The sequence below is a fragment of the Oculina patagonica genome, chromosome 14 (assembly GCF_052425735.1).
Source record: "Oculina patagonica isolate OP01 chromosome 14, crgOcupat, whole genome shotgun sequence".
Taxonomy (NCBI): domain Eukaryota; kingdom Metazoa; phylum Cnidaria; class Anthozoa; order Scleractinia; family Oculinidae; genus Oculina; species Oculina patagonica.
Genome location: NC_135771.1, coordinates 18,835,938 through 18,860,292, shown reverse-complemented (window position 1 = coordinate 18,860,292; position 24,355 = coordinate 18,835,938). Strand labels below are relative to the sequence as shown.

Sequence of the window (24,355 nt, the reverse complement as noted above, 5' to 3'; positions counted from 1 at the left end):
ATGATAGAAAAAAATCAGCGTAAAAACATAAGACATCTCACAGGAATAATTTAGACAAACCTGGTCATCCTCCATAACAATGTAGAGGACTGAATTGCCTTTAATCCTTTCTTTAATTGTCTTTCCATTCCATATACGTGGAGTTCCATAAAACTGAAAGGTGATACTGTCCTGACTTACAGCTGCACAAGAAACCCTACATAGAAGAAAATATAAAATAATTAACAGTAATGCTACTGCTCTGAAATAATGGGATCTGTCAATGCTTGTAAATTGCAGTTAATTGCAGGTCTCCCCCCCCCCCCCCCACCTAAATGGAAATGTTCTTACCTTCCATTTAAGTTAAAGGTGGTAAAAGTCTCCTGGAGTTTTTGCCTCACCATCTCTTCTGACATTTCTTTGAAAAACTGGACCTTTGTTTTATACTGTCCAGTATTCGGCTTTTTGATTTTTGCCATTTCAATAGTGTTTGGAATATATACTTTGTCTTTACTTCTTCGACAATCATTCTTCTTAAGCAATATGACAGTTTTAGAAAAACAACCATCTTGAGATCTCTTGACTTTAACTGCTGCAGCAGCTGGCTGTCCCATTGACAGGCTCATGATGCATTTTTTCTGAAACACAAAAATTTCATTGTAAGACAGAGTTTGCTTTCCTGCTAACAATTGTTTGCTCCTCAAGGGTTTAGGTTCTGCTACTGAAGGTTTCAGATCATTATATTATGAATGTTATTGAAGAAAATCCATAATAGGCCCTTTGTAGAACACGGTCATGTGACATTGTCAATCATAAAAAAAAATGTGGTAGTACAAAAATACAGCTGCCCAGCTGTATGTTAACAGACTTCACAGATTCAGTTTTGCAACTACTTGAACTCTTACCTGAGCTTTGCATACAGCTGTTTTAATGGCACATCAAGTTGGCCAACAAATAAATCTTGAGAATGATGAAATTTTCAGTATGCTATCTATAGGGCTATTGCAGTTGGAGTCTTCAAGGTCATGGTACTGTAGGACCTGTCAAATGTACAAGAGTATCTTACATTAGTATACTCTGATTTATTAAGCTATCAAGATTTTTTGCTGCGGTCAGCAAGCTTGCATTTTGCCCTCACTTAAGAAATAGGCCTTTCAAGGGTGGTAGCAGTGTTTCAATAACGCAAATTGCTTCTGAGGACCAATGTTGCCTAATCCCTGTAAATGCTGAAATGCTTCCTAAGCTTGCTGTTTCAAGTTTTCCCTGTATAGTTTTTCCCCAGAGGGTAGTAGCCAGACTTTCTCAGGGCGTAAAATTAACTTTTTTTCCCAGTAGCCACTTGGCTCCTAAATATACCAAAATGGTAGCCAATTCAAAAAATTTGGTCGCCAATTTTTTTTAAAAAAAGAAATAAAACACTTCTCATTGTCTCATTTTACTAGATAGACCCTTTAAAATAAATTATTTTCGTCACATTTGCATTTATTTTAATCTCGAATGGCTTTTTGTGCACAAGAACTGGGAAGACTTTTTGGTGACATTACATGAAGTACCAGAGGACACCGCTGACCGTATCAAAATAGGCGCACATTCCACGTACGCATCGAGGACTACACGATGTTTGACAGTCATTTGGCGATGTTTTTGACTTCATCTATGGATTTAAACATTTCAAGTTGAACCATTTTGCCTTGTAAACTTCAATACAATACAAAGAGCAAAGATAGAAAGCAAATTTATTGTGTGGCTGTTTGTGTGGCTAAGTCGAAACTGAAAAATGAAGTTGCCCGCCCAAAATATCAACGCTTGATTGCAAACCATATCAGAGGTTTTTTTACAGTTTTGGACAGGTAAATAACCTTCAAAACTAATATATTTAGCTGAGATGAAAGATCTTTAGATGAAGCAAGAAGTTATTGTGTACTTTGCTCACCCTGTGCGATTTTTTTACGAGTGATGCAGTTATTGATGAATTAAGCGATCCGATGCGATTTGAGGTCGATTGTGCGAATTCTAGTTGCCAATTTGGCGACCAACTTTCAGGATTTGGTCGCCAAAGTGAAAAATTTAGTCGCATTGGCGCCTGTATTAGGCGCAATTTGACGCCCTGAGGAAAGCAGGCTAGGAAAACATTAAATCAAGCACTGCTACAGAGTTTATGGGAAGTGTACAATAGTAACAGAAGAACTGGACAAATATCTCACAGGTTATCCACCCTCTTTGCTTCAGTTGACTTGAACAATCAAAATTAAAAGAACCAAAAAAATGAAGGTAGTGGAAACAAATACAAGCTGCTGGATGTGTCGTTCACCAACAAAGACTTTGGATTGTTTAACACTGTTTACGAAAAATTATAACTGGCTTGACTAAAATGGTTTTCAATGACTTTAATGACAATCTCAGTATGTATATAATAAACACAGTACCACATGGTAAGTCAACCCTCCAAGTTTATTTTTTTTCCCTTAGTGGCCATTTGGCCACCAACTGCTCAAGTTTGGTCGCCAGTGAAAAATTTTAGTCATTAAATTAAGCTCACGCTTTCAATCCTTCTTCTCAATTTTAGTCGCCAGACAGGCAACTTCAGTTCCAATTTCGTCGCCAGCTCCAAAATTTTAGTTGCCATGGCGACTAAAATGGTCTTAACTTCGAGGGTTGTAAGTGCTTTGTACGGTATTTACCCACTCGTTGGTTTGTCTCAGAAATCTCACTCGTTTGCTGCGTTTACTGGTTTGATTTCTGATACTTCATACCACTTTCCACAAAGTATTCTATATATACTATATAAATATTATCGTGAAATGCTCATTATTCATATGGGCAGTATTTCATCACGATCTGGTTTAAGATCATTTACTTATTTGGCCACTAAAATATATAACAATCTTGAGATTTCAGTTAAGAACTCAAGAATTATTGGCAGGTATTTTCTTAGAATTGCGGCGTAGGAGGCTACACCATGAGGTGCTGCAAGGATGATGATGATGATGGTTTTCCATGACTTAATTATTAAATAATTAATATCAAGTCAATCAAGATTATTACCGGTATAAAATTATATCTTTTAAATATATCATACATTTTTACTAAATATTTTACTTCATTTGCAAAGCTTCAATGTAAACTAATGTTTATCAATGGCTAACTGTTTGAGTTCTGTGTCAAATAACTATAAAGTTCATTCATTCATTCATCAGCTTAGTAATTTAATATTACACAAAAAATAAACTGGTCCTCACATCAATTACCAAAGTGCTTAGTTTTTCGAACACTCCTATCCTTCAGTCAACAGAAGTATTAAAGCTTAATAACCAAAACACAAACTGCTCCCTACCAGGAATTTTGAAGATTTGCTTGAAAGCTTGTCTGTCTAGCTGTGCGGTGGCCCGTGCGGTGGGTTTTCTGCAGAACTGTTTCACAACGTATTTGTGAGTTAACCGACATCTCCCAGGCGCAAGTCAAAAGAAAAATTGGTTAAACATGCTATATTCACTTTTGGTCCATCAGTAAACCTGCACGCAACAACAATTAAATGACTTTCCATCTTGACATTTGACTTTTTCGCTCGGCACACAAGGAAATTGTTGGTGTTGATCACATGATCTTGTCATGTGACTTGTATTTTCCCGCGCTTTCAGTGGTCGCGCACGCTGCATACTTTGCAATTACGTCACGGCAAAGTTACATGTAAAAGCTTACCGTGTGTTAACTATGCCCAGTGAGACCATCAAAATAACGTAGAATATTTACTGACCGTGAAATATTATTTTCTATCCACTAGCTTCGACGGACAACAAATAAAGACTAAAAAGATCAGGAGAATCTGCTCGCGGGGAAATTCATATTTCGCTTTCGTTTCGTGAAGTGACATGAAGGCAAAAAGGCCGCAAATAAAATACTGGAAACTATTTAAGTTAAAGTTATGACACAGTATGACAAGGAAAAATTTTTAAATTTGTATCATTGGCAATCAAGTATGTCGTATCAAAACGCCTACGAAAGCAAATTGTGGCTTTTCTGATCGACAAACTGAAACCGGAAGTAGAGAGCACAAATTTAAAGCCTGATTTCACTTTGAATTAACTTACCTTAGAAAAGTTAAGTGATACCTAAACGGTTGAAACAGTGCAACAGTATGCCAACAGAGACCTAGTGCCGTGCAAAGTCAAAAAAATAACACATGATCCTGTCGTCTGCTTTTATAGAAGTATTTACATCAGGTCATGAGATGGTGTCGTTGATGATAAAACAGCGCATGTGCGGTGTATTTTTCGAGTCCACGCGAAGTCCACGCGAAGTCCACGCGTGGCCTGTACGATCAGGGCCCTGAAATGAACTTCAGCCGTCAAAACTCTCTCTCAGAAAATTGGCTACCAGAGGAATCGGCTGCAATTCAGGTTTTTCTGTTCGCTCATTCAAACAAACCAGGCGTACTCCTCAAGCGGATCTCAAGCTCATTTCTCTGAAATGACTTTATAATAAAATACGTACATCCATGCTTCAATTTAAGTCGGGCAAAACACAGGACTCGTGCATGAGTCGATTTAGCTCGAGCCACCTGAGAAGTGTTTATAGCTCTAACCTGTTAACCAGGAAAATAGCTGGCTGGGACTATTTAGACTATTTGGTTGAATATTATGGCACACGACAAGATTTCAGATCGTGCGAGCTCAAATTATTCAGATCATTGAAAGGTTAACATACCCAGTTAAGAAATTTCGGATACACACTTTGGTAGTTTTTAAACTTGAGATCGAAGCAAGAAAATTTGAAATACGAGCGTGTTCATTCGCTTCATTTCGTGATCTGATGTTCGTTTGCGAGAATTTAATAAATCACGCGATGCGAAAGAGGAAGTACAAACATGAACTTGGCGGAAGAACTTTAAAGATGAGTGAAGTTATAAACATTTTAAAAATACTAGTCTCTCACCTTGAGACAGATGTTGAAGAACGAAAAACCAGTGCAGCAAGTCTCTATGCCACAGAGGAGTCAAAAAATAATGCATAATCCTAATTGCCGTCTGCTTTTATACGAGTATTTACACAAGGTCACGGGATTGTGTGATTAAAAGCGCATGTGCGGTGTATCAAGCATTTAATCGCGAGAATTTTTCAAGCGTGATCTGTCAAAAAAAAAAAAAAAAAAACACGTTCATTGCCCTGAATTTCAGCCGTTGCATTACATGTAAAGAGTTGATTCATTTTACAGCTGATTTTTAATATAGATATCCAGGCCAGTCGTGAGTCGATTAGCTCGAGCCATCATCCGTCACGGACTGAAAAGTATTTATAGCTCTGACTTTTTAACCAGGTATTAAAATAGCAAAAAGCTACTGTTTAGACTCTCTGGCTAAATATAATGGCACATGACAAGTTTTTTTTAATATACCAGCTAAGATTCTTGAAGTTTACGTAAAGGATTCATTTCATAAGAAAATTTCGCCGGGATAATTATACACAGAGGTAGCTTTCTGAATATGACATCGCAGCAAGAAAAATCGAAATACATGTACACAACAAAGCGTGCGTGACCAATGATTAAATCACGCGATGCGAAAACGGAAGTATAAACATTAAATAAATGACGAAGAAATTCAAAGATGTTTAATGCTATATAAGTGTTAAAAAATACAGGCATAGACTTTTGTTTTCTTCGATTCCCTTGAAACAGTCGTTGAACTGTAAAGGAATAAGCCATAAAAATCCAACGCGAAACATTAGACTCCTGCTGTCGATCGCAACATTGTCACGTGATTGTTTTTATGGGCTTCTCAAAAGGCCATTGACATACCTTATTATAGGAAATTAACGCTTGTGTTAATAAGGTGTTTGAAATTAACGCGACTTAAATAACGCGAATTGAAGGAAAAATTACTTCCCAATAAAGCGGGAAATTTATGCGAAAGAGAGGGTAACATTTTCAAAATAAAGGAAATTAACGGGACCGTCGGGACGTACACAAAGAAAAATAAACGGCATGCAGAAGCGATGACGTTTCACAAAGGGTCTAACATAATTTCGAGGAGGAAATTTGTCAAAAACTCAACGTAAATAAAAGTGGCCGAGACCTTGGGCGTGATAAAGACTTATCCAATTGCAGTGTACATTTTTTTAAACCTAAGAAGCAATGTTGGTGATTGTCTAAATAGCATAGGATATGATGGAATTCAAATAAATACAGTAGTTATGAATTCACAGGCCAAGGATGCAATTTAAGTTAAAATACATTTTTCGTCGTAGATTTGCTCAATGTACAACAGTATTTTTTTTATTTTATATATATATATTTTTTTAGATTTCCCTATGTTGTCTCAACAAAGATGGCATTATATTATAGCGTGACTTCCGATAAACGACATACGATACGCGGGAGCTAGGTTTTAAGCTGCAAAAAAGGTCAAACGGTCTCTTGCTCTCAGCGGCCCTGTATTTTCTAAGAATTAGAAATTTCTGTCTACTAAATGTAATAGATCCCATCGTTTAAAATTTAGTATCCTTTCGTTTATACATTGTAGTGTTCCATTCTAACTGCACGGGAGTATTTTGCTCTTGTGTTCTACGCGGCTATTTCTTGTAAATTTTAACTAGATTTGTTCGATTGCGCTAAACAGACAACGGCTGCCTGTATAAAGCGATGATCAGTTACATGTCATCGCTTAAAAATACCTTTATACACGGCTGTATTTAAAGCTAGAAGCTTCAGGAGACGTGTATTTCCGATCAAACTAGAATTTTAAAGGGTTGGCTTTTGTGGAAAAAGAAACCAGAGAATTCGGAGGAAAACCCTCGGAGCAACGACGAGAACCAACAAAAAACTCAACCCACATACGACGCTGGGTCTAGGATTGGAACCCGGGCCACAATAATTAAAATAAATAAAATGTTGTAAACCCAACTTTGATCATTCACACAAATTTTAGAAATCAAATACGAAACTGAAAAATATATAGCTTTTTAAAAGACAAATCAGATTAACGTGTTCAACATAAAATGGAAAGCATTTGAGGAAAACGTCTAGAATAACTTGTAAAGTTAAGTAATAAGTTAGGTAAGGTAAAGTAATTACTCCTGTTGTACTTATAATTTTGTATGCTTTAGTATACGGTGTAAAAAAAGCCTTGAAAAAGTAAATTGTAAAGTTAAAATCTATTGCACATAAGTATAGGTTAAATCTTATCCTTTTAGTTTGTAAAGTGTTGATTATCAATAAAAAATAAATAAATAAATAAATAAATAAAATGTTGTGCTTGCACATTGATTTCATCTGTTACTAGTCTACTGTCACAATAGAACTTTCCCTATGTGATGAGTTTAATAATAATAATAATAATAATAATAATAATAATAATAATAACAACTTTATTATCGTGTCAAATCTGTAGTAGCTGAGGGGAAAAGTCCCCTCTACTAATTGTGGACACCTAACCTGCCTAACTAAAAACGTAATTAATATATATAAAATAGAAAATATTTATATACATTTAAAAAACCTAAGTACAAATATATTAAAATTCTGTTTCTTTAACTATATCAAAATATAAAAATTAAAATTATGTTAAAAGTAAAAATTATGTCATGTAATGTTGGCTGACAGTCATTCTTGGCATAGTTTGCATCCCCGACAGTCACTGATATTAGCAGCCAGCGCAGTGAGGTCCCGACCACGTATAACGCATTTAAATTGCTTCAAAGAGGGTCAATTTCTTAGTCTAGGTGTGAGAGCATTCCAAAGTTTGGGCCCTAGGTATCGAAGAGGGGTGTCTGGAAAACCCGAATAGCGAATAGCGAATAGTCGCGAATAGCGAATAGTACGAATAGTGCGAATAGTCGGGAATAGTGACGAATAGTCGCGAATAGTGACGAATAGTGGCGAATAGTCGCGAATAGCGACGAATAGTCGCGAATAGTGACGAATAGTCGCGAATAGTCACGAGTAGTGACGAATAGTTGTTGAATAGTCGCGATCAGTGACGAATAGCCGTAAATAGTCGCCGTGAATAAGCCTACAGGGATTCCACAAAATTCACCGCCACACACACAGAGCAATCTAGAAGTTCAAGCAAATTATATATCATATGCTTGCCCACTCACTCTAAAAGAGAGTGCAAGTCAAGATGTAAGTATTCGAATCACTTTTATTGATCTTGCCGACCGACCATAAACTGTATAGTATTTACTCACATTTCGTTCTCATGAATCGCGATCCGAGGCACGTTCTATCAGCAAAACAATAAAATACAAATGAGAGAAAAGTGGTCTGTGATTAGTTTATCGATGTGAAAAGACATAAGAAGTTGTGTTATAAAAAAACAACAACGCCAAAGTCTTATTCGCAGCCGTTGTTTAGGCTCGTCACGCAACGCTTGCTTGCATTAATCTCATTCCCCTTTCTTTTTTGGACTCTGCCTGGGGCTGTCGATCACCGGCAAGGAAACAAAAAACACAATAATAAGCTAATGCAGACACTTTTTCAACGGTATAAAACATAAGAAATTCCATTTATCATTTATAACTTCTCTCCTACCAAGTATCCATTTTAGCGGGAAAATCTCACGTTGTTGCCAGGTACTGGGAACTACATGTCTCTAATTCGTCACTATTCGCGACTATTCGTCACTATTCGTGATATTCGTCACTATTCGCGACTATTCGTCACTATTCGTCACTATTCGCGACTATTCGCCACTATTCGTCACTATTCGCGACTATTCGTCACTATTCGCGACTATTCGCACTATTCGTACTATTCGCTATTCGCGACTATTCGCTATTCGCTATTCGGGTTTTCCAGACACCCATCGAAGAGAGTGTTTGCCAAATGTTACCGAAGAGAATCGGGGTTGAACAAATTCACGTTTTCTAAAATTATATAAGCCACTGTCTAATTGGAAAAGATTACTGAGTCTCTCGGGCAGCAATTTATGCTTAATTTTATACATAAAGATGGCAATGTCCTGTAATCGCCTGTTGTACAACGATGGTATGTCTGCTTTTGTCAGTAGTTTCTCATGGCAAGATTGTTTATCCTTAAATACTGCCCTAAGTCCTCTTTCTTGTACGCGTTCAAGCTTTCTCCTATCGCTAGCCTTGCAGAAGTGCCAGGTGAGGTGACAGTAAGTTAGGTGTGGTAAAATGGCAGCTTTATATAGTTGCAGCTTTGCTTCTGTTGGTATCAGGTTTTTCAGTCTCATAAGGACTCCAATCCTTTGACTTGCTTTCTTACACACGTTGTTGATATGGTGGTTAAAGTTAAGCTTACTATCTATCGTCACTCCTAAAAGGTTCAGCTTCTCTGTTTGACAAGATCTAATGATAATATTAATTATAAGATAATGAGAAGTATTGCGAAATGATGTTCTAAGATACACGATTGTTGATTTAGCCTTGACCGTACGCAAGATTCATTATAACTTTATTTACCTTTCTTATGGGACTTTCCGATTGATTATGCATCAGTCAATTGAAACCCCGGCCCCCCGACCCCCGGGACTTAGCGGGGATTTAACGCGTCCAAAGCCGGGATTTAACGCACTTTTAACGGTGCGTTGGCCCCGGTTGGCGGTGGATTTAACAAAGTGTCAGTAGACCGGGGCCGTGGAGCGGTGATTTAACACCACACGATCTCCTGAAGCGGGGACGAGAGCTGGGGTTTAACATGAAGGCCTAAATGTTTTCCACAAAATGTTCATTCTGAGGAATCCGTTCTAAGAAGTCTCCGCGCTTTTCCTTTGATAAAGCCTTTCGTGACGCCTGGCAGATGACACGAATAGCAATTCGTGTATTGAAACGCCTCTGTAAGTTTGAAATGTGTTGGTCAAAGACTCCTTTTGGAATCTGCCACCTTTGTACCGCTATCGTCTTTCAAGATAGTAGTTTTGTTTCTGAGATTTCAGCCGTGAATTATCGATCGTAGAATGAAAGCTGTTTGCCTTGAGAAAAAATTCTTCTATTTCGTCTCTTCTTGTGTCCCACATTGGAAAGACGTCGTCAACGAATCGTTTACAAAGAATAGGTTTTATTGCTACTTTGTCTAAGTATTTTGTTTTCTATTTTGGCCAATTACATGGCGATTTTCGTGTCCATGGCTGTTTGATGGGCTTGAAAATTATCTTTTACATTGAATTGGAACAGTTTTTTTTTTTTGAAAGATCAGACTGATCTTTCTAAAAAACCTGTTAGATACGGGACGGGATGGTTTCCTTGATGAAATTCTTCGTATGCTTCGCACACAGTGTTAATGAGTCAAGAAAGGCTTTTTAGGCTGTGTAATCTTCTCAATGCAGTTATTGAAGTAGGTCGCACGAAGCTTGTTTCTGTGCTATCGGCTGAAAGACGGACAACAAAAGCTGAAATACCTTCTGTAGGGCAATCACACCCCGATATTATGGGTCTCGCTGACAGGTGTGTTCATAATAGCTAATTTCGGGTTTAAAATTTGGCAAGTTTGTGACTCTGACTGCGAAAAACGATTGTCATAGTTTTCTCAAAGTAAAAGGCTTTTGGCGGAAACAAACTACATCAGGTTTCATTTCTACCTTATAGCTATGTATGGACAATAAAATGAAGGAAGGATTTTTGCCCGGTTATTCCTGCAAGTAGCTCTTGAGTTGTTTCTTTATTTGGGTCGGATGCCCCCGCTATGCGGGGCTTTTAACAGACGTCTTGGCCCCTAGGGCGGGGTAATAGGCCGGGATTTAACACATGGTAAATGTTAAATTCCCCGGTAAGTCCCGGGGGTCGGGGGGCCGGGGTTTCAATTGACTAATGCATCAGTCCTCTTATCGTAAATCTGTTCCGCTCATCCGCAATTTACTAGGAGTTGCAAACTAAGCAAAAACCTTAGCAATAAGCTCTGTTGTTTGCACAGCAGACCACTTGAATATAGATTGAGCACGTTCTATAAAGAAAATCTTGCAGAGGTCATTGTAAATAGAGAATCATCAATAGAATCATACAAAAATGAACTTCTTATTGATCTTTCAAGCAGTTTCTCGTTGTATTTCGCTTAGTGTCAGTCATTTAATTATATTCAGACTTCTGTAAAATGCAAGGTTCGCATATTACAAGTAACACTATTATTTACTGATATTTGGAGCAATATCCTGAAACCTTTTTGAACGGAAGATTTAAGTGTTAAGCAATTTCCTTCCTAGAGATCGATGTTGATAAACTAGATTTGAATAAACTAGATAAACTAGATTTGAACTTGTAGTTCACCTGTCGTTAATTGCCACACTGTAAGCGTATACAAGTAGCCCTGTACTGTACAACATTTGAGTTACCTACAGCTGTCAAGAGCCCGGGGGGGGGGGGGGTACTCGGGATTTCAAGTGACGGGGATGATCGACGGATTTTTTTGGATTTGAAATTTTTGATTCTGGGATTTTTTTGGGCAGGAAAATTTGGCAGGTATTTTTTGGGGGGTGGCTTGATTAAAGTAGGGATTTTTGGGGGTATTAAAACAATCCAAAGATTTGTGGTAGTGCCTTGGCTGCGTAGCTTTGGGAATAAATTACAGTCAAACATGTTTCTAATGTTTTTCTTTGTGTTATACCATTCCCCCTTTCGGGAAACTTAAGGTTAGTAAGTAAGTAAGTAAGTAAGTAAGTAAGTAAGTAAGTAGGACTTTATTTAACGAGGGTGACACCTGACAGTAATCAAACTGATAAACTTGTGGCCCTCACAAAAATATAACAATAACGGAAATATAACAATGTTCAGAAATTTGGCATGGGAATTTTTAGGGGTTAATTTTTGGTCCAAGGATTTTTTGGGGTTTTGTTGGAAGCCCTAGGGATTTTCTTGGGTCTTGATTTTGGCCCCCATTCGATCATCCCCGTCACTTAAAATCCGGAGTACCCCCCTGGGGTCAAGAGTTGTCTAGTCCAGATGCAATAAAGAGTCAAGAGAAGTTCTAAACCTTTGGGTGTCTTACTGCTGCTGATACGCTGTCCGACTGACAAGAAGCTAAAGACCCTGTACCTCTGGCATATATAGAAACGAGTGCCGTGCAGCGCGCCTGTGCTCTACCTAGCTTTCTCCCCCGTACAAACCGTCCGTTAAACAGCGCCCCGGCTGGTTATCCGTTTCCGCGCGTTCAGTGCACATTAGAGCCAAAAACGTATCGTTACACTATGCAGTATTTTTTTTTTCAGGCTGATTTTGCAGAAAACACACGATATATAAGAACAAAATCGGCCTGAATCCCCCAAACACGTGTTCTTTTATGCGGGTTTTTTACTGTATCTCACATATATAAACAAAACTAGTCCCATTAACAAGAGATAGGACTGTTCCATTTGAAAAAATGGCCCAGAGGGTCCAAATGAAAGGGTGAAGGTAGGCGAAAGAAAGGGTGTTGGGTTCGACTCCCATCAGGGCATCAGAACGTTTTCTTTGTAGAACTAGTTCACCTTTGAGTTACACGTACAAGCACGTGATAACTGCTTACAGTTACTTGATATAATTAACAACTATTTACCGAAGTGGAGGTGAATAGTGGTGGATATTTACCGAGCCGCGAAATAGTACTTTGCTAATCACCTCCGAGTTAACCAATCAGCGCGCGCGAAAAGCACTATTCACTTGTGCGGTATTTACTAACATATATTATTTCAACTTGTTACAGTAACAAGCAAGGAAGGGACCACAGCTCCGGTTAATGAAACAACACCAGTCAAAACAACTGAACCACATCCTAGTACTGTACCCACCCCTCCCCCCACTGCTCCAAAAACACCTGCAAAACAGACAAGTCCTGCTACCACTCCACAGACAACTGGTCAAACCACGGCAGGTCCTACAACTAAATCACCAACAACCACTGCTCCACCAACGAATACTACACCACCAACCACACAGCCACCCACAACCCCATTTAATCCCTGGGGATAAAAAGAACTCTACTAAAGCACTAAATAACATTACTACAACAGTTAAAGAGGGAACATCCGAGGCTACAGTATCAACCAAGAGAGCAGAAGAAGGAACCACCTCCCGTTATTAAAAACGCCATTCAAAACAACTGACTAGGACTACAAGCTAGTGCTGAATTCACCTCTGCTCCAGAAACAACTGCAAAACAGACCTCTGAAACATCAACGACTAATTCACCACCGACTATACAGCCCTCCCCCACCCCTGCCAACCATATATACTCCCTTGTTCATGTAACGAGAGTATTAACCCATATTATTTGATGACGTAGGTTTCTGCAGAAGTCTGGTGCTAAGTTCCCCTAAAGAGAGACAGGTTAGAGAGAAAGAAAATAATAAAGACGTGGACAAGGTACTTCATAAATCCACTTTGTCTGTGGCGATCGGTAGACTTAATTTCAGTAGAATGATTCATCCGATCTAAAATTTTTTAACACTAAATTTTCGGTGGCCTCTGTCCACCTTCATCAGAGTATTGAAAATGAGTTCGTTGAAATATTAGCACGCGCTAGGTATGTTTGAATACGCCATCCAATCTTTAATTTCTTAACAGTGGAGTGTAAGCGCGCGGAAGGGGTTTTCTTTCGTTAACCGCGTTGGAATCCACCGTAGAGTTCCACGACTCTAGGAACAGTCTCTTGGTGTAACTGGCTTGAGATTCCTCGTTCAAGGATCGTGGCATTTCTTGGGTGGATGTCATGCTCGGTTGATTCCGCGTGTTGTTTAATTGCTGACTCTCCATTACAAGCGCGGCCGGGATCGTGTTCGGCTCCGCGTGAGCTCCAAGAACGCTTACTTTCTCCAATGTAAGTAAACGCGCAGTCATTGCATCTGACCTTATAGACGATGAAATGCCACGATCCTTGAACGAGGAATCTCAAGCCAGTTACACCAAGAGACTGTTCCTAGAGTCGTGGCACTCTACGGTGGATTCCAACGCGGTTAACGAAAGAAAACCCCTTCCGCGCGCTTACACTCCACTGTTAAGAAATTAAAGATTGGATGGCGTACTCAAACATACCTAGCGCGTGCTAATTTTCAACGAACTCATTTTCAATACTCTGATGAAGGTGGACAGAGGCCACCGAAAATTTAGTGTTAAAATTTTTTTAGATCGGATGAATCATTCTACTGAAAAAAAGGTACTTCATGTTAGGATGCACTGTGTGTCAGCTAGATGTGGCACAGTGACAGAGGAAAACGATTCTTTGCTGCCAATATGAAAAAATAGATCTGTATTAACAACAGATAGATTGGAGAGCAATCATATTTGCAAAGTCAAACTTTATTGGAACTAAGAACCTTCTGTAGTCTAGAATACTTAAGGTATAGATAGTTAAACGATTCTGCAAAATCTCCGTAGTTTTAGTATACTGGCAGTTTTATCATAGTACACTGGTAGTATTCATTATAGGTATTGGTTCACGCTAGGCGTCCGTATATCGAATTATGGGTGCACGCACAAGTTTAGAGAGCAGGACAGAAGCACCAGAGCAGCTCGATTCGTAGCTGAGAGCAACTCTAGCGGGCGAAAATGTTGCTTCTTTAATGGTGGCGATAACAGCTACATATCCTTAAATTGCGTTCATATTTTATCTCCTTGTATTTTTTATCTGTTTATCTGTTGATGTGTTCAGATCGGTAATAGTACTTCTAACAATGGCCAGATAAAACTGAAGCGAGGGAATAAACATTCCAACGTGCGATCATGTACCATAGTTTTGCTTCAGTAGTACAGTAAAACCCCGGTTACTCGAACTCGAATAACTCGAACAACCCCGCTAACTCGAACTAACTTTCATTTCAAAAAATGTTCGGTTTGTAGCCAGGCATGTTAAAAATTTTGTAAAAAACGAATTAAAAAGTTGACACTGGCTAAAAATATTGTTTTTGGACGTTTCGGCCACTACTGTTGCCTTCTTCAGCAAGATAAAAATGCAAATGTTCAACGGCGTCCTGTTAAGATATGTAACGAATGTGTGATAAAAACTAAATGAACTTTCCGTAGCTTGGACCCACTTTCCGTCCCTTGGACCCACTTTTCAGTCATTTTTACTCGGTTAACCCGAAAACCCCGCTAACTCGAACTTTTTTCGTTTCCCTTCAGAGTTCGAGTAACCGGGGTTCAACTGTATTAAGAAACAAGGCATACGGTTTTTTAATTTGTATACTGCATCCGTATAATAAAACTCTCAATCTACACTTCTCCACACCACCACCGTTACCTCCACACCTGTACTCTATGCCAGCCAAATCGTAACGCCAGATTTTTTTCGCAGGTTGAATGTTGCAGGTCTAAAGGCTAACCGCAAGCAACCTAAGCTAATTTGGGCTAACCGGAGTGCTATTTAGGCTTACTTGAGTGCTATTCAGGCTAACCGAAGTGCTTAGTAGATTCAAAAGTCGATTTTTCAACCCACAACATGCCAGAAATCCCTGCCAAAATCGTAATGTCTAAATCAATCTATTGAAATCACTCAACCTCCTGCAATCGTAAAAACCTGAAATTATGATTGTGATAACTTTGACAGTACCTCGTCTCCCCTTTCAATGTTGGAAAATGGTAAAACGCATTCTTCTAACAGATGCCTGGACGGGAAAATGTTGTATAAATAGTTTTTCTACACCTGTGACCATGGTTGTCTGCACTAGACACATGGACGCATTGCGGGCGTATTTTTTTGCCACGCCATCCACATATTGAAGTCTCGTATTAAGTAGACCGCGGTTTAATGTGTTCAAGGAAGCATTGATGCGAATGTTACACGAAAAAGCATGGAAATAAACTGATGTTTTCTTTTTACCCTCGAAAAAACATACCGGCGTAAACAAATTTAAAACATATAAAAGCAACGCCAGACTTTGCACTGACGTTACGGATCTCACGCGCGCCGCGTTTTCTCGATTCATATCATAGATTAAATTTTTTAACGCGCTTGTTTTGGTTCATGGATTGAAGAACGAGGTGTATTCATGTGTATATTCATGGATTTAAGAACGGGCATGAACGAGGTATATTCATGTGTAGCACCCTTGTTTCAGCTCAGTGATTAAACAACGTAGTATTTATGCGTAGCTCGCTCGTTTCGGCTTATGGATTAAAGGCTAGGAAGAACAAAGTTGATTCGTGTGTAGCGCGCCCGTTTCGGCTCAAGGATTAAATAACGAGGTATGATGTGTAACATACTTGTTTTGGCCCAGGGCTTAAGGACCTGTGTATATTCTAACTTGAGATCATGTTTTCCCCCCTACTTATCACTCCCTGATTATCACTCTTTTTTCCCCTCTCCCTTTCGAAAAAAAAACACCTGATCGCAAGTTATGTATATTCATGTATAGCACACTTGTTTCGACTCGTGAATTTAAGAACGAGGTATATTCATGCGTAACGCACTTGTTTCGACTCGGGGCTTAAAGAACGAGGTATATTTATGCGTAGCGCGCTTATTTTGGCCTATGGTGGAACAAGGTACATTGATGCATACTGTGCTTATTTCGGCTCGTGGCTAATGGGAAGTATTTTTCCAGTAGACAGCTGATTTTGACGAGTTGACAATAATTTTGTCCATTCGTACGACTCGTTCGACTTGACAACTTTTCGCTGCGGCCCTTGAGTGAACTAATCAGACGTATTTTTCCACTGGACAACTCGGTTTGTCGAGTCGAGAAAACTTATCCAATGTATGTTTCGACTTGTATCAAGTCGGATACCAAAAAGGCTTCCTCTTTGACTCTAGAAATCTTAATAAAAGCCGTGGATTCAGTAAATGATCGCGAATTACATTTGAAGACATAACAATAAAGAATCTGAAATTTGCTGTAATGTTTAACAATTTAGTTTGAACTATCGGATTAAAGGCAAAGGTAATTTATTTAGTGTCAAATACACAGGGAGTGGTCTCCCAATCTCCGAGCCAGAGGCTCATCATAAAAGTGTTTGACAATTTAGAAACTAAGAAAAAATGAAACATATTAAAAAGATTTAAAAACTACTACATATTAAAAATAAAATCTTAAAAATATCTAGAAAACTACGTATTAAAAATATAAAATTAAAAAATTTTAAACGAAAGCTACAAAATGTCTGTATTACCAACATCACGGGCTGAAGGGCAAGTACTGCATTGGCACGTTGGGTGCGTTATTTGCGACTGAAGGTAGTTGATTCCAAATTCGAGAAATAATATAAGAAAACGGAAAGGCAATTCATGTAAAATTGCTGTCATCCGAAGGTCATATCGACTTGGCTGATATAGCACTCGTAGCGACTAATTTTCGCCTTCATTTTCTTCGAGCCTGGCTCTAAAGAAGCCCTGTTCGATCCCTTGCAGTTCTGTTGTTATTGTAGTGATTGACACCTACGGACTCGATTGCGAAATGAGTGCAGACATATGAGACATTGGCCGTTTTTATGCTAGAGACGTTGAAGCTGTCTTAGACGTTAAAGCTGTCTCGAGACGACATTAACGTCTTGTATAAAAACGGTAAATAAGACAGACGCCTTTAACGTCTGATGGCTTTAACGTCTTTTCGTAAGAGCGTCTGAACGACGCTCTTATCGGACAGCTTTAACGTCTGAGACGTTAAAGCCGTCTAGTATAAAAACGGGACGTCGTTAACTAGTATGAAAACAGTAAATAAGACAGATGCCTTTAACGTCTGATGGCTTTACGTCTTCGTGTCCAGTGTCCTCCGAGTGTCCAACCCAGTCTTTTTTATTTTTTTTCTGAAAAGCTGTCTACTAAAGGCTTCCCGTTTTTATACCAGACGCCTTTAACGTCTTAGACGTTAAAGTCGTCTGACGACGTCATTATCGTCTCTAGCATAAAAACAGCCATTTAGAACTAAAGGGCGAGAAATACTCGGTGAGGTTGGCGACAGCTGTATCAAAATCTTTGTCTTCTCCTGTGTCAGTGGGTGTTTCGAAAATTGTTTCCATTTCTGGGCCCGCTAAATCCTAGGCTAAATACAATAACAGAGCTCATTGGCGGGTTGTATCTTTGATATCCAATGCCACAATGAACCGATGAAATCGTTCGATCCAGTCATTCCAGCGTGTACTAAGGGAAGTGGGAGCCGAGTGCGGATCGAAACGAGCAATGCCCGAAAACTCAAGGCCCGTGACAATCTTCGCCGCCAAACTGTAATGTCGTGAAATTCTTTATTTTAGCTGATCGTCTGTGTTCTTACAACGCCCTTTAGTTCTAAATGTCTCATACGTCTCCACCCATTGACTCATTTCGCAATCGACTCGGTCCGTAGGTGTCAATCACTAGTGTCGATCACTACAGTCTTAACTTTTCAAAAGATTATATTTTTTAGGTATGGTTTATTTTTGACCTAGTTTAAATAGTCGGTCGCGGGTGGCTTAATAAAAATTTGCATACTTTTCAGACGTTTCAGTGCCAACTAATAATGAGCTTACTGAACACTGCTTCCATGAAGCAGCCACCTTGTAAGACACACTAAGAACTTACTGACTGATTTATCATCAGTTTTAACTGAACAAACAGATATTTAAGTCAAATAAAAGACCTAGTGAGATGCCGGAATCTTGTGTTACTCGGTTGTGCTCCCGACTTTCAATTCGATTAAAGCATCAGGCAACTTTTCCAAATCTTTCGCTTCCTTGACTTTCGTCATTTCTTTAAAATAGTTGTCTTGGATGTGTACCGGCTGCACCAACATTTTCAGCTGTTTGGTGGATTCACCATCGTTACCTTCAGTAATCTGTCGCACGATGCAGGTGACGTGAATGTAGCTATTGAACTCTTGCTCTCCCCTTGGTGTGGCAGTAAATGTAGTGGTTATCTCAACAAGCTCAGTGAAGTTGTTTCTGAAGATAAACATCATACTGGAGATACTGACTTGCACGTTGTTGGCGACTTGACTGACTTCATGTTCTATCAGGAAGTGTGGGTACAGCTGATCATATTTGCACCAATAACGTCTTGCTGCAGGCCTGTTAGTCGCAAGACGAAAAATCGGTTGGAGAAAAACTTGTTGATTCAACTTCGCTTTGTTTCTCCTCTCAGATGTGGGACTCATCCGTGGCCATAAAGCTCGGGGGACACCAGCTGCCTCTAACATACACATACGTACAACTGCAGATGCCGTTTGACCAAATGCTGCATTGGCGTATGCTTCTGTTTCTCCACCAAACAAAAGCCTTCGATCATCACTTTCGTCATTGCTTTCTATGTTTTCAAGAAATGCTGTTTGGTAGTGCATCACTGGCAGTCGGTTTTGATTTCTTAGCTCCGTTAGAGCCTCAAGGACAACATTGAATGCAGGGTCCGTTTGCACAAAGATAGTTTCTGGATACATGTTACCGCCTTGCGCCATCTTCTCGATGCTTCGAACTGTCTCGGAGCTACGACGCTTTATCGTTCACCTGTATCCAGTAGGTGAATAGATGAATTATTGATGTAATCTAGTGTTATGAAAACCACCGTTGGTTGCTGAGCAGCGCACCAACGAAAGTGGGTTGTTTGCTTCACATGTACAAGCGGGTTAGACCGGTGCTGGACCAGAGACAAATTTGATTGGTTCTCATCATACAACTGCTACTGTCACGCTGACAAAGACACACAAATAAAACTTCTTTTTAAACAATAGTTGTCTTACCTCCAAAAAGTCCATTCATCGTAACAGCATGTGTCCTAGCCCTCTGTTTACGAATCGCGGTAGTAATAAATTGATATCAAGGATGAATTTATTTCATCGCGATAGTAAATCGATCAAGGATGAATTTATTTATTTAGCCTGATTTAGCCTATCGATCCACAGATGTGTCATCTAGACTTGCACCATGTTACCCGCTATAGGCGAGCGTAACGAGGCGAAAAGCTTTGCGAAGCGACGACCGCGAGTGACTACCTGAACCACGCGTCGAAGGACTTCGAGAAAGTCTAATGTGCCATCGTGAAAGCTGGAAATATCGTAGTCCAAAAAATATTGTAACCGTTGAAATACAAAGATTGGTAACAGACCGTAACACAGAGTAAGGAAGTCCACATGTTCATATGTGATGTGAATAAAAAGCCATATGCAGTCTCTCTTGATTTCTTTCCACTGGATACGCCAGTGACACCATTAATTAAAATAACAATCGTTTCTCTGAACTAGATATAATTTATGTGAAAAGGGTCATTGTTTATTCATCAACAGTTATTTCTTTTTTTAGTAAGACTAACAAACTTTACTCTAAAATTTGTGCTGAATTCCTAGAAAATACAAGTTCCTATGGGAGGGACGGTGGCCTAATGATTAGTGCGCTGGACTCCGGCTCGTATGCAGACTTTTTAAAAGTTCTTGCATTATTTAACTGACAACCCAGTACACGCACACTAATAATTCTAAACTAGGGGTGTTTGCTATTTGCCGAAGTAGTCCGGTTATTTCACAAAGCAGGTTTTTCGTGGATTTTGAAAGAGCCATTAAACTAACTAAAAGTTGACAGATGATGTGACTAACCTTGTACCCAAGGCAGTAGTTTCTCAGGCACAGTGTTTTTTAAATTCTTGACCGATGAATATTCTCTACTGACAGCTGTTTCAAGACTTTTCAAGCATTCATCTTCAATTTCTCAAAGGCATGTTTGCATCTCGCTCGGCTGGAATGACATCTGGGCTTATTTGTCTTATACTTTTTTGGATTTGCTTAATCAGAATGTAGTAGGTTAGTTGGTTGACAGTACTGCTTTATTGACTTTATCTTCAACTTGAAGATTTCAGTTCCACAGGACTACAACAGAATACACTTAATAACTAAACATTAACATTAACAAGCTAACAACTAACTCTTGGTCGTGAGGGAAAAATTCTCCTCAAGTTCTTTTAGTGATTCATTATAACAGTTTAAAATATCACAGATAAAGTGGGCGCTTAGATTCAAGATATTTTCATCGCACATAGCTAAGATATATATAAAAAGTGCCTTATAATTCAAAAATTTAAAACTGTTATTTATTGAAAAGAGGCGATCTAAGAAGACACCTCTAAGATGAGAAAATGACGAGTGGGTGCATTTCATCAAAAAATGGAACTCGTCACCAATAGATGACTTACAGAATGGGCAAAGTCTCTCATCTCGAGGTATCTTCTTGTATCGACCTGATTCAATAGGCAGTTGATGACTAGAAATCCGCATTTTGGTTATCGCCACTCTTTGATTGACATTTTTTATTATCCTTAGATAAGGTTCAAACCTAACTTCGTTTTTTATTTCGCCGTAAAGACGGTTGACAGATTAAAGATGCTTTTTTCCCGCTTTTACTGGGATTAATAGAATATTTGTTTAATGCAACGCCTCTTTTCTTACGCATGAAGAAAGTCGCAATTTATGTAAGTTGTCCTTTTAGATATTTTGGCTGATTGAAGTTATAACTTCTTGATCAGCCGAGGCCAAAACAATTAATAATATAACACCTTTTATATCATGCCATAGAAAATACAGCCAATCAGAATACAGGAAAACCGTTGTCTATTCGACGGTATTCAACCCAACCTTCCCATTGTGCGCTGCGATCTTATTCTCGATGAAATTTAGCAAGCGTATTTTCTATGGCATGGTATAAAATAGTTACACAACACTTTCTCGTGGTATACTATGGAATATCCCACTTGTCACTTGTATTTTCTTCGTATACACACTCTCCTAAAGGCTCGTGTGTATACTGAGAAAATACAAGTGACTCGTGGGATATTCCATATTATTATTTATACCATGCCATAGAAAATACAGCCAATCAGAATACAGGAAAGCCGTTGTATATTCGACGGTATTCAACCCAACCTTCCCATAGTGCACTGCGACTGTATTCTCGACGAAATTTAGTAAGCGTATTTTCTATGGCATGGTATAAAATAGTTACACAACACTTTCTCGTGGTATACTATGGAATATCCCACTTGTCACTTGTATTTTCTTGGCATACACACTCGCCTAAAGGCTCGTGTGTATACCGAGAAAATACAAGTGACTCGTGGGATATTCCATAGTATACCACTCGAAAGCGTTGCATAACTAGTATATAAACATCAGTGAAATACCAGGAAATCTTTCACAGGAAAAAATCATATCTTCACACGTGAAAATAACATGTTATTTTCACATGTGAAGATATCGATTTCGGAACATTTTCTGACAAGTTTGCCCTGTTTCAATGCTGAATGAGCCAAAGAAAATCGATATTAAGTCGAAACATCCTCGGAACTTCCTCGGCAATCTTCGGCAGTCTTCGTATATCTTCGGAAATTTTCGGAAAAGTTCGGAAAATGTTCGGAAACATTCGTACGACCTTCGGACAACATTTTGAAAATCTTCGGAAATCTTCGGAAAATGGTCGGAAATCTTCGGAAAATCTTCAAAAACTTCGTAATTAGTAGGTTTATATAATAAATATAATCGATATCCCACTCGTTCGCTGCGCTCACTCGTGAGATATCGATTTGAACACGAGAAGATAAATTTCATATCTCCGCGCAACCATGTAATATCCTCTATTTATTATTCAACAGATGCGCGCGCTGCCCATATATGGTCAAAATGTTAATGAGATCTGTCATCCGTACATAACAGATATCCTGCGATATACGTAGGTTGCGAAGATTCGTCCGAAATCTTGTAAAGCGCTGCATAATTACAGTTTCTCTTTCTGCAAAATGTGTTTCGTTGACAATTTGTTGAATAATAAAACAATTATCCTGCTCAATCTTGCGGAATATCGTCTGATTTTAGCCAACTTGGCCTACGGCCTCGTCGGCTAAGTATCAGGCGATATTCCGCGCGATTTCGCAGGATAATTGTTAAGTATACCACTCAAAAGCGTTGCATAACTAGAATGTACCCTTGTAACAAAAAATCGGTGTGGGTAGGACAAAGCAACAAACGTTTTTGACTGATTGTATTTATCCACTTAAATTTGACTTGGAAGCTTTTTGCCTGTTAAATCTGCGGGACCTAAAAACAAGCCCTGAATGCTTTAGAGAGTTCGCTATATTTACGAGGAATATTAATAACCTAATCTTGTTGATGATTCAAGGGATTAGTGACTACATCAGTTCGCTGTCGAACCGACAGATTTGCCGTAGTTGTCTTATTAGTTCTTTCCTTCGCTGTCGTTATTTCAACAGAAGTTATTTTATTTCTTCTATGTCGCTGTTTATGAAAGCTTGCAGGGCCTCGCTTGTGGGATCGTGTTTTTCTGATGGAATTGGAACTTAGAAGTGTTGGTTTTTGTGGAGGGAGGAAAACCGGAGAACCCGGAACAAGGACGAGAACCAACGACAAATTCAACCTACATGTATGACGCCGGGTTCAGAATTGGAACCCGGGCCTCATAACGGTGGGAGGCGGGCGTTCTCACCACTGCTACCTATAGGTAAAGAACGACTTACAATCATTTCACTCAATACGTCATTTCATGTCATTTCACACATATCGACAAAAATAATTGTATTAGTGTGTATTCTGTTTTTCCAAGGACCCAAATTTTATAACTACCTTGCAGTGAAATCGTCAGCGCTTATTCAATTTGGTCTTTTTAGAAAGCCCTTTTGGGAGTGGAATTCCGATTTCTCGAATCTGCGTTTTCTCGCTCAAACCTCCCGATCATGAAACTAACTTATTTGTAGTCAGCTTTGTTTGGTTGGGGAGGCCGAATAACGCATAAGCTTTCTACTTTCTTTTAGGACTCACCGCAACTTTTTCTTCCTAACTTAATTTAAATTATTCTACTGCATCCTGTTTTTTAATTTCTTTCTGTAGCAAAAAATAAATAAAAATAAATAGGTGTGTTACATTTAAACATATGACCCAAAGCGTCCGACCGGTGGGCAGAAGAAAGGGTCATAGGTTCGACTACTGCTGGGGAGTCAAAAATGTATTCGCCCCATGCCCATGACAACAGTAACAGATGTATTATTTAACCTCTTATGGCATTAGGGGATGACGAGAACACTGCAGAAGCACCAAATAACCCTACTACAACTAAAGGTGGAACTACTGGTCCCGATAAAGAAACGATAGTCAAAACAACTTAACCACAATCTAGTGCTGATCCCACATATGCTTCAAAAACAACTGCAAAACAGACAAGTGCAGCTAGCACTTCACCGCAGACAACTGGTCAAACCACGGCACGTCCTACAACTGCAGAAGCCCAGGGCTAGCTTGGAACTTTCCCTTATCGACCATTCGTCAATGAGCCAAGCGACCACTGACTGGGCAAAACGTTTTCTCTCTCGACGGAGCATATTATAGCCTGCGCGCGGGCGTCTCCTACTTCAGTCGACGTCTCTTTTTCGCGTGCAACAAAGGAAATAGGAGACAGCCATATCATAGGCGTACGAGGCGGGGGGGGGGGGGGGGGGGGGGGGCTGCAGCCCCCTCTGCACCGAAATTTTTCGCATACTACTATAATCACGTTTGATTCTT

The 24,355-nt window shown here is 39.2% G+C and overlaps 2 protein-coding genes across 2 annotated transcripts in view; both read right to left on the bottom strand.

Annotated features, from left to right (window-relative positions):
• LOC144638723 (uncharacterized) overlaps positions 1 to 24,355 on the bottom strand; it is an 84,350-nt gene that overhangs the window by 27,840 nt on the left and 32,155 nt on the right. Inside the window, exons 2-5 of the mRNA XM_078497949.1 lie at positions 4,068 to 4,128; positions 885 to 1,019; positions 331 to 617; positions 61 to 196 (exon numbers count right to left, since the gene is read on the bottom strand). Coding sequence (XP_078354075.1) covers positions 61 to 196; positions 331 to 605 — 411 coding nt within the window. The 5' untranslated portion in view covers positions 606 to 617; positions 885 to 1,019; positions 4,068 to 4,128. The remainder of the gene's footprint in view (positions 1 to 60; positions 197 to 330; positions 618 to 884; positions 1,020 to 4,067; positions 4,129 to 24,355) is intronic.
• On the bottom strand, positions 17,831 to 19,299 carry LOC144638763 (uncharacterized). Its single transcript, XM_078498021.1, has one exon. The coding sequence runs from the start codon at positions 19,259 to 19,261 to the stop codon at positions 18,476 to 18,478; it is 786 nt and encodes a 261-aa protein (XP_078354147.1). The 5' UTR covers positions 19,262 to 19,299; the 3' UTR covers positions 17,831 to 18,475.

What these genes read in the sequence shown, in the direction of transcription:
- LOC144638763 (XM_078498021.1), bottom strand. Translation starts at nt 19,261, where the DNA reads ATGGCGCAAGGCGGTAACATGTATCCAGAAACTATCTTTGTGCAAACG.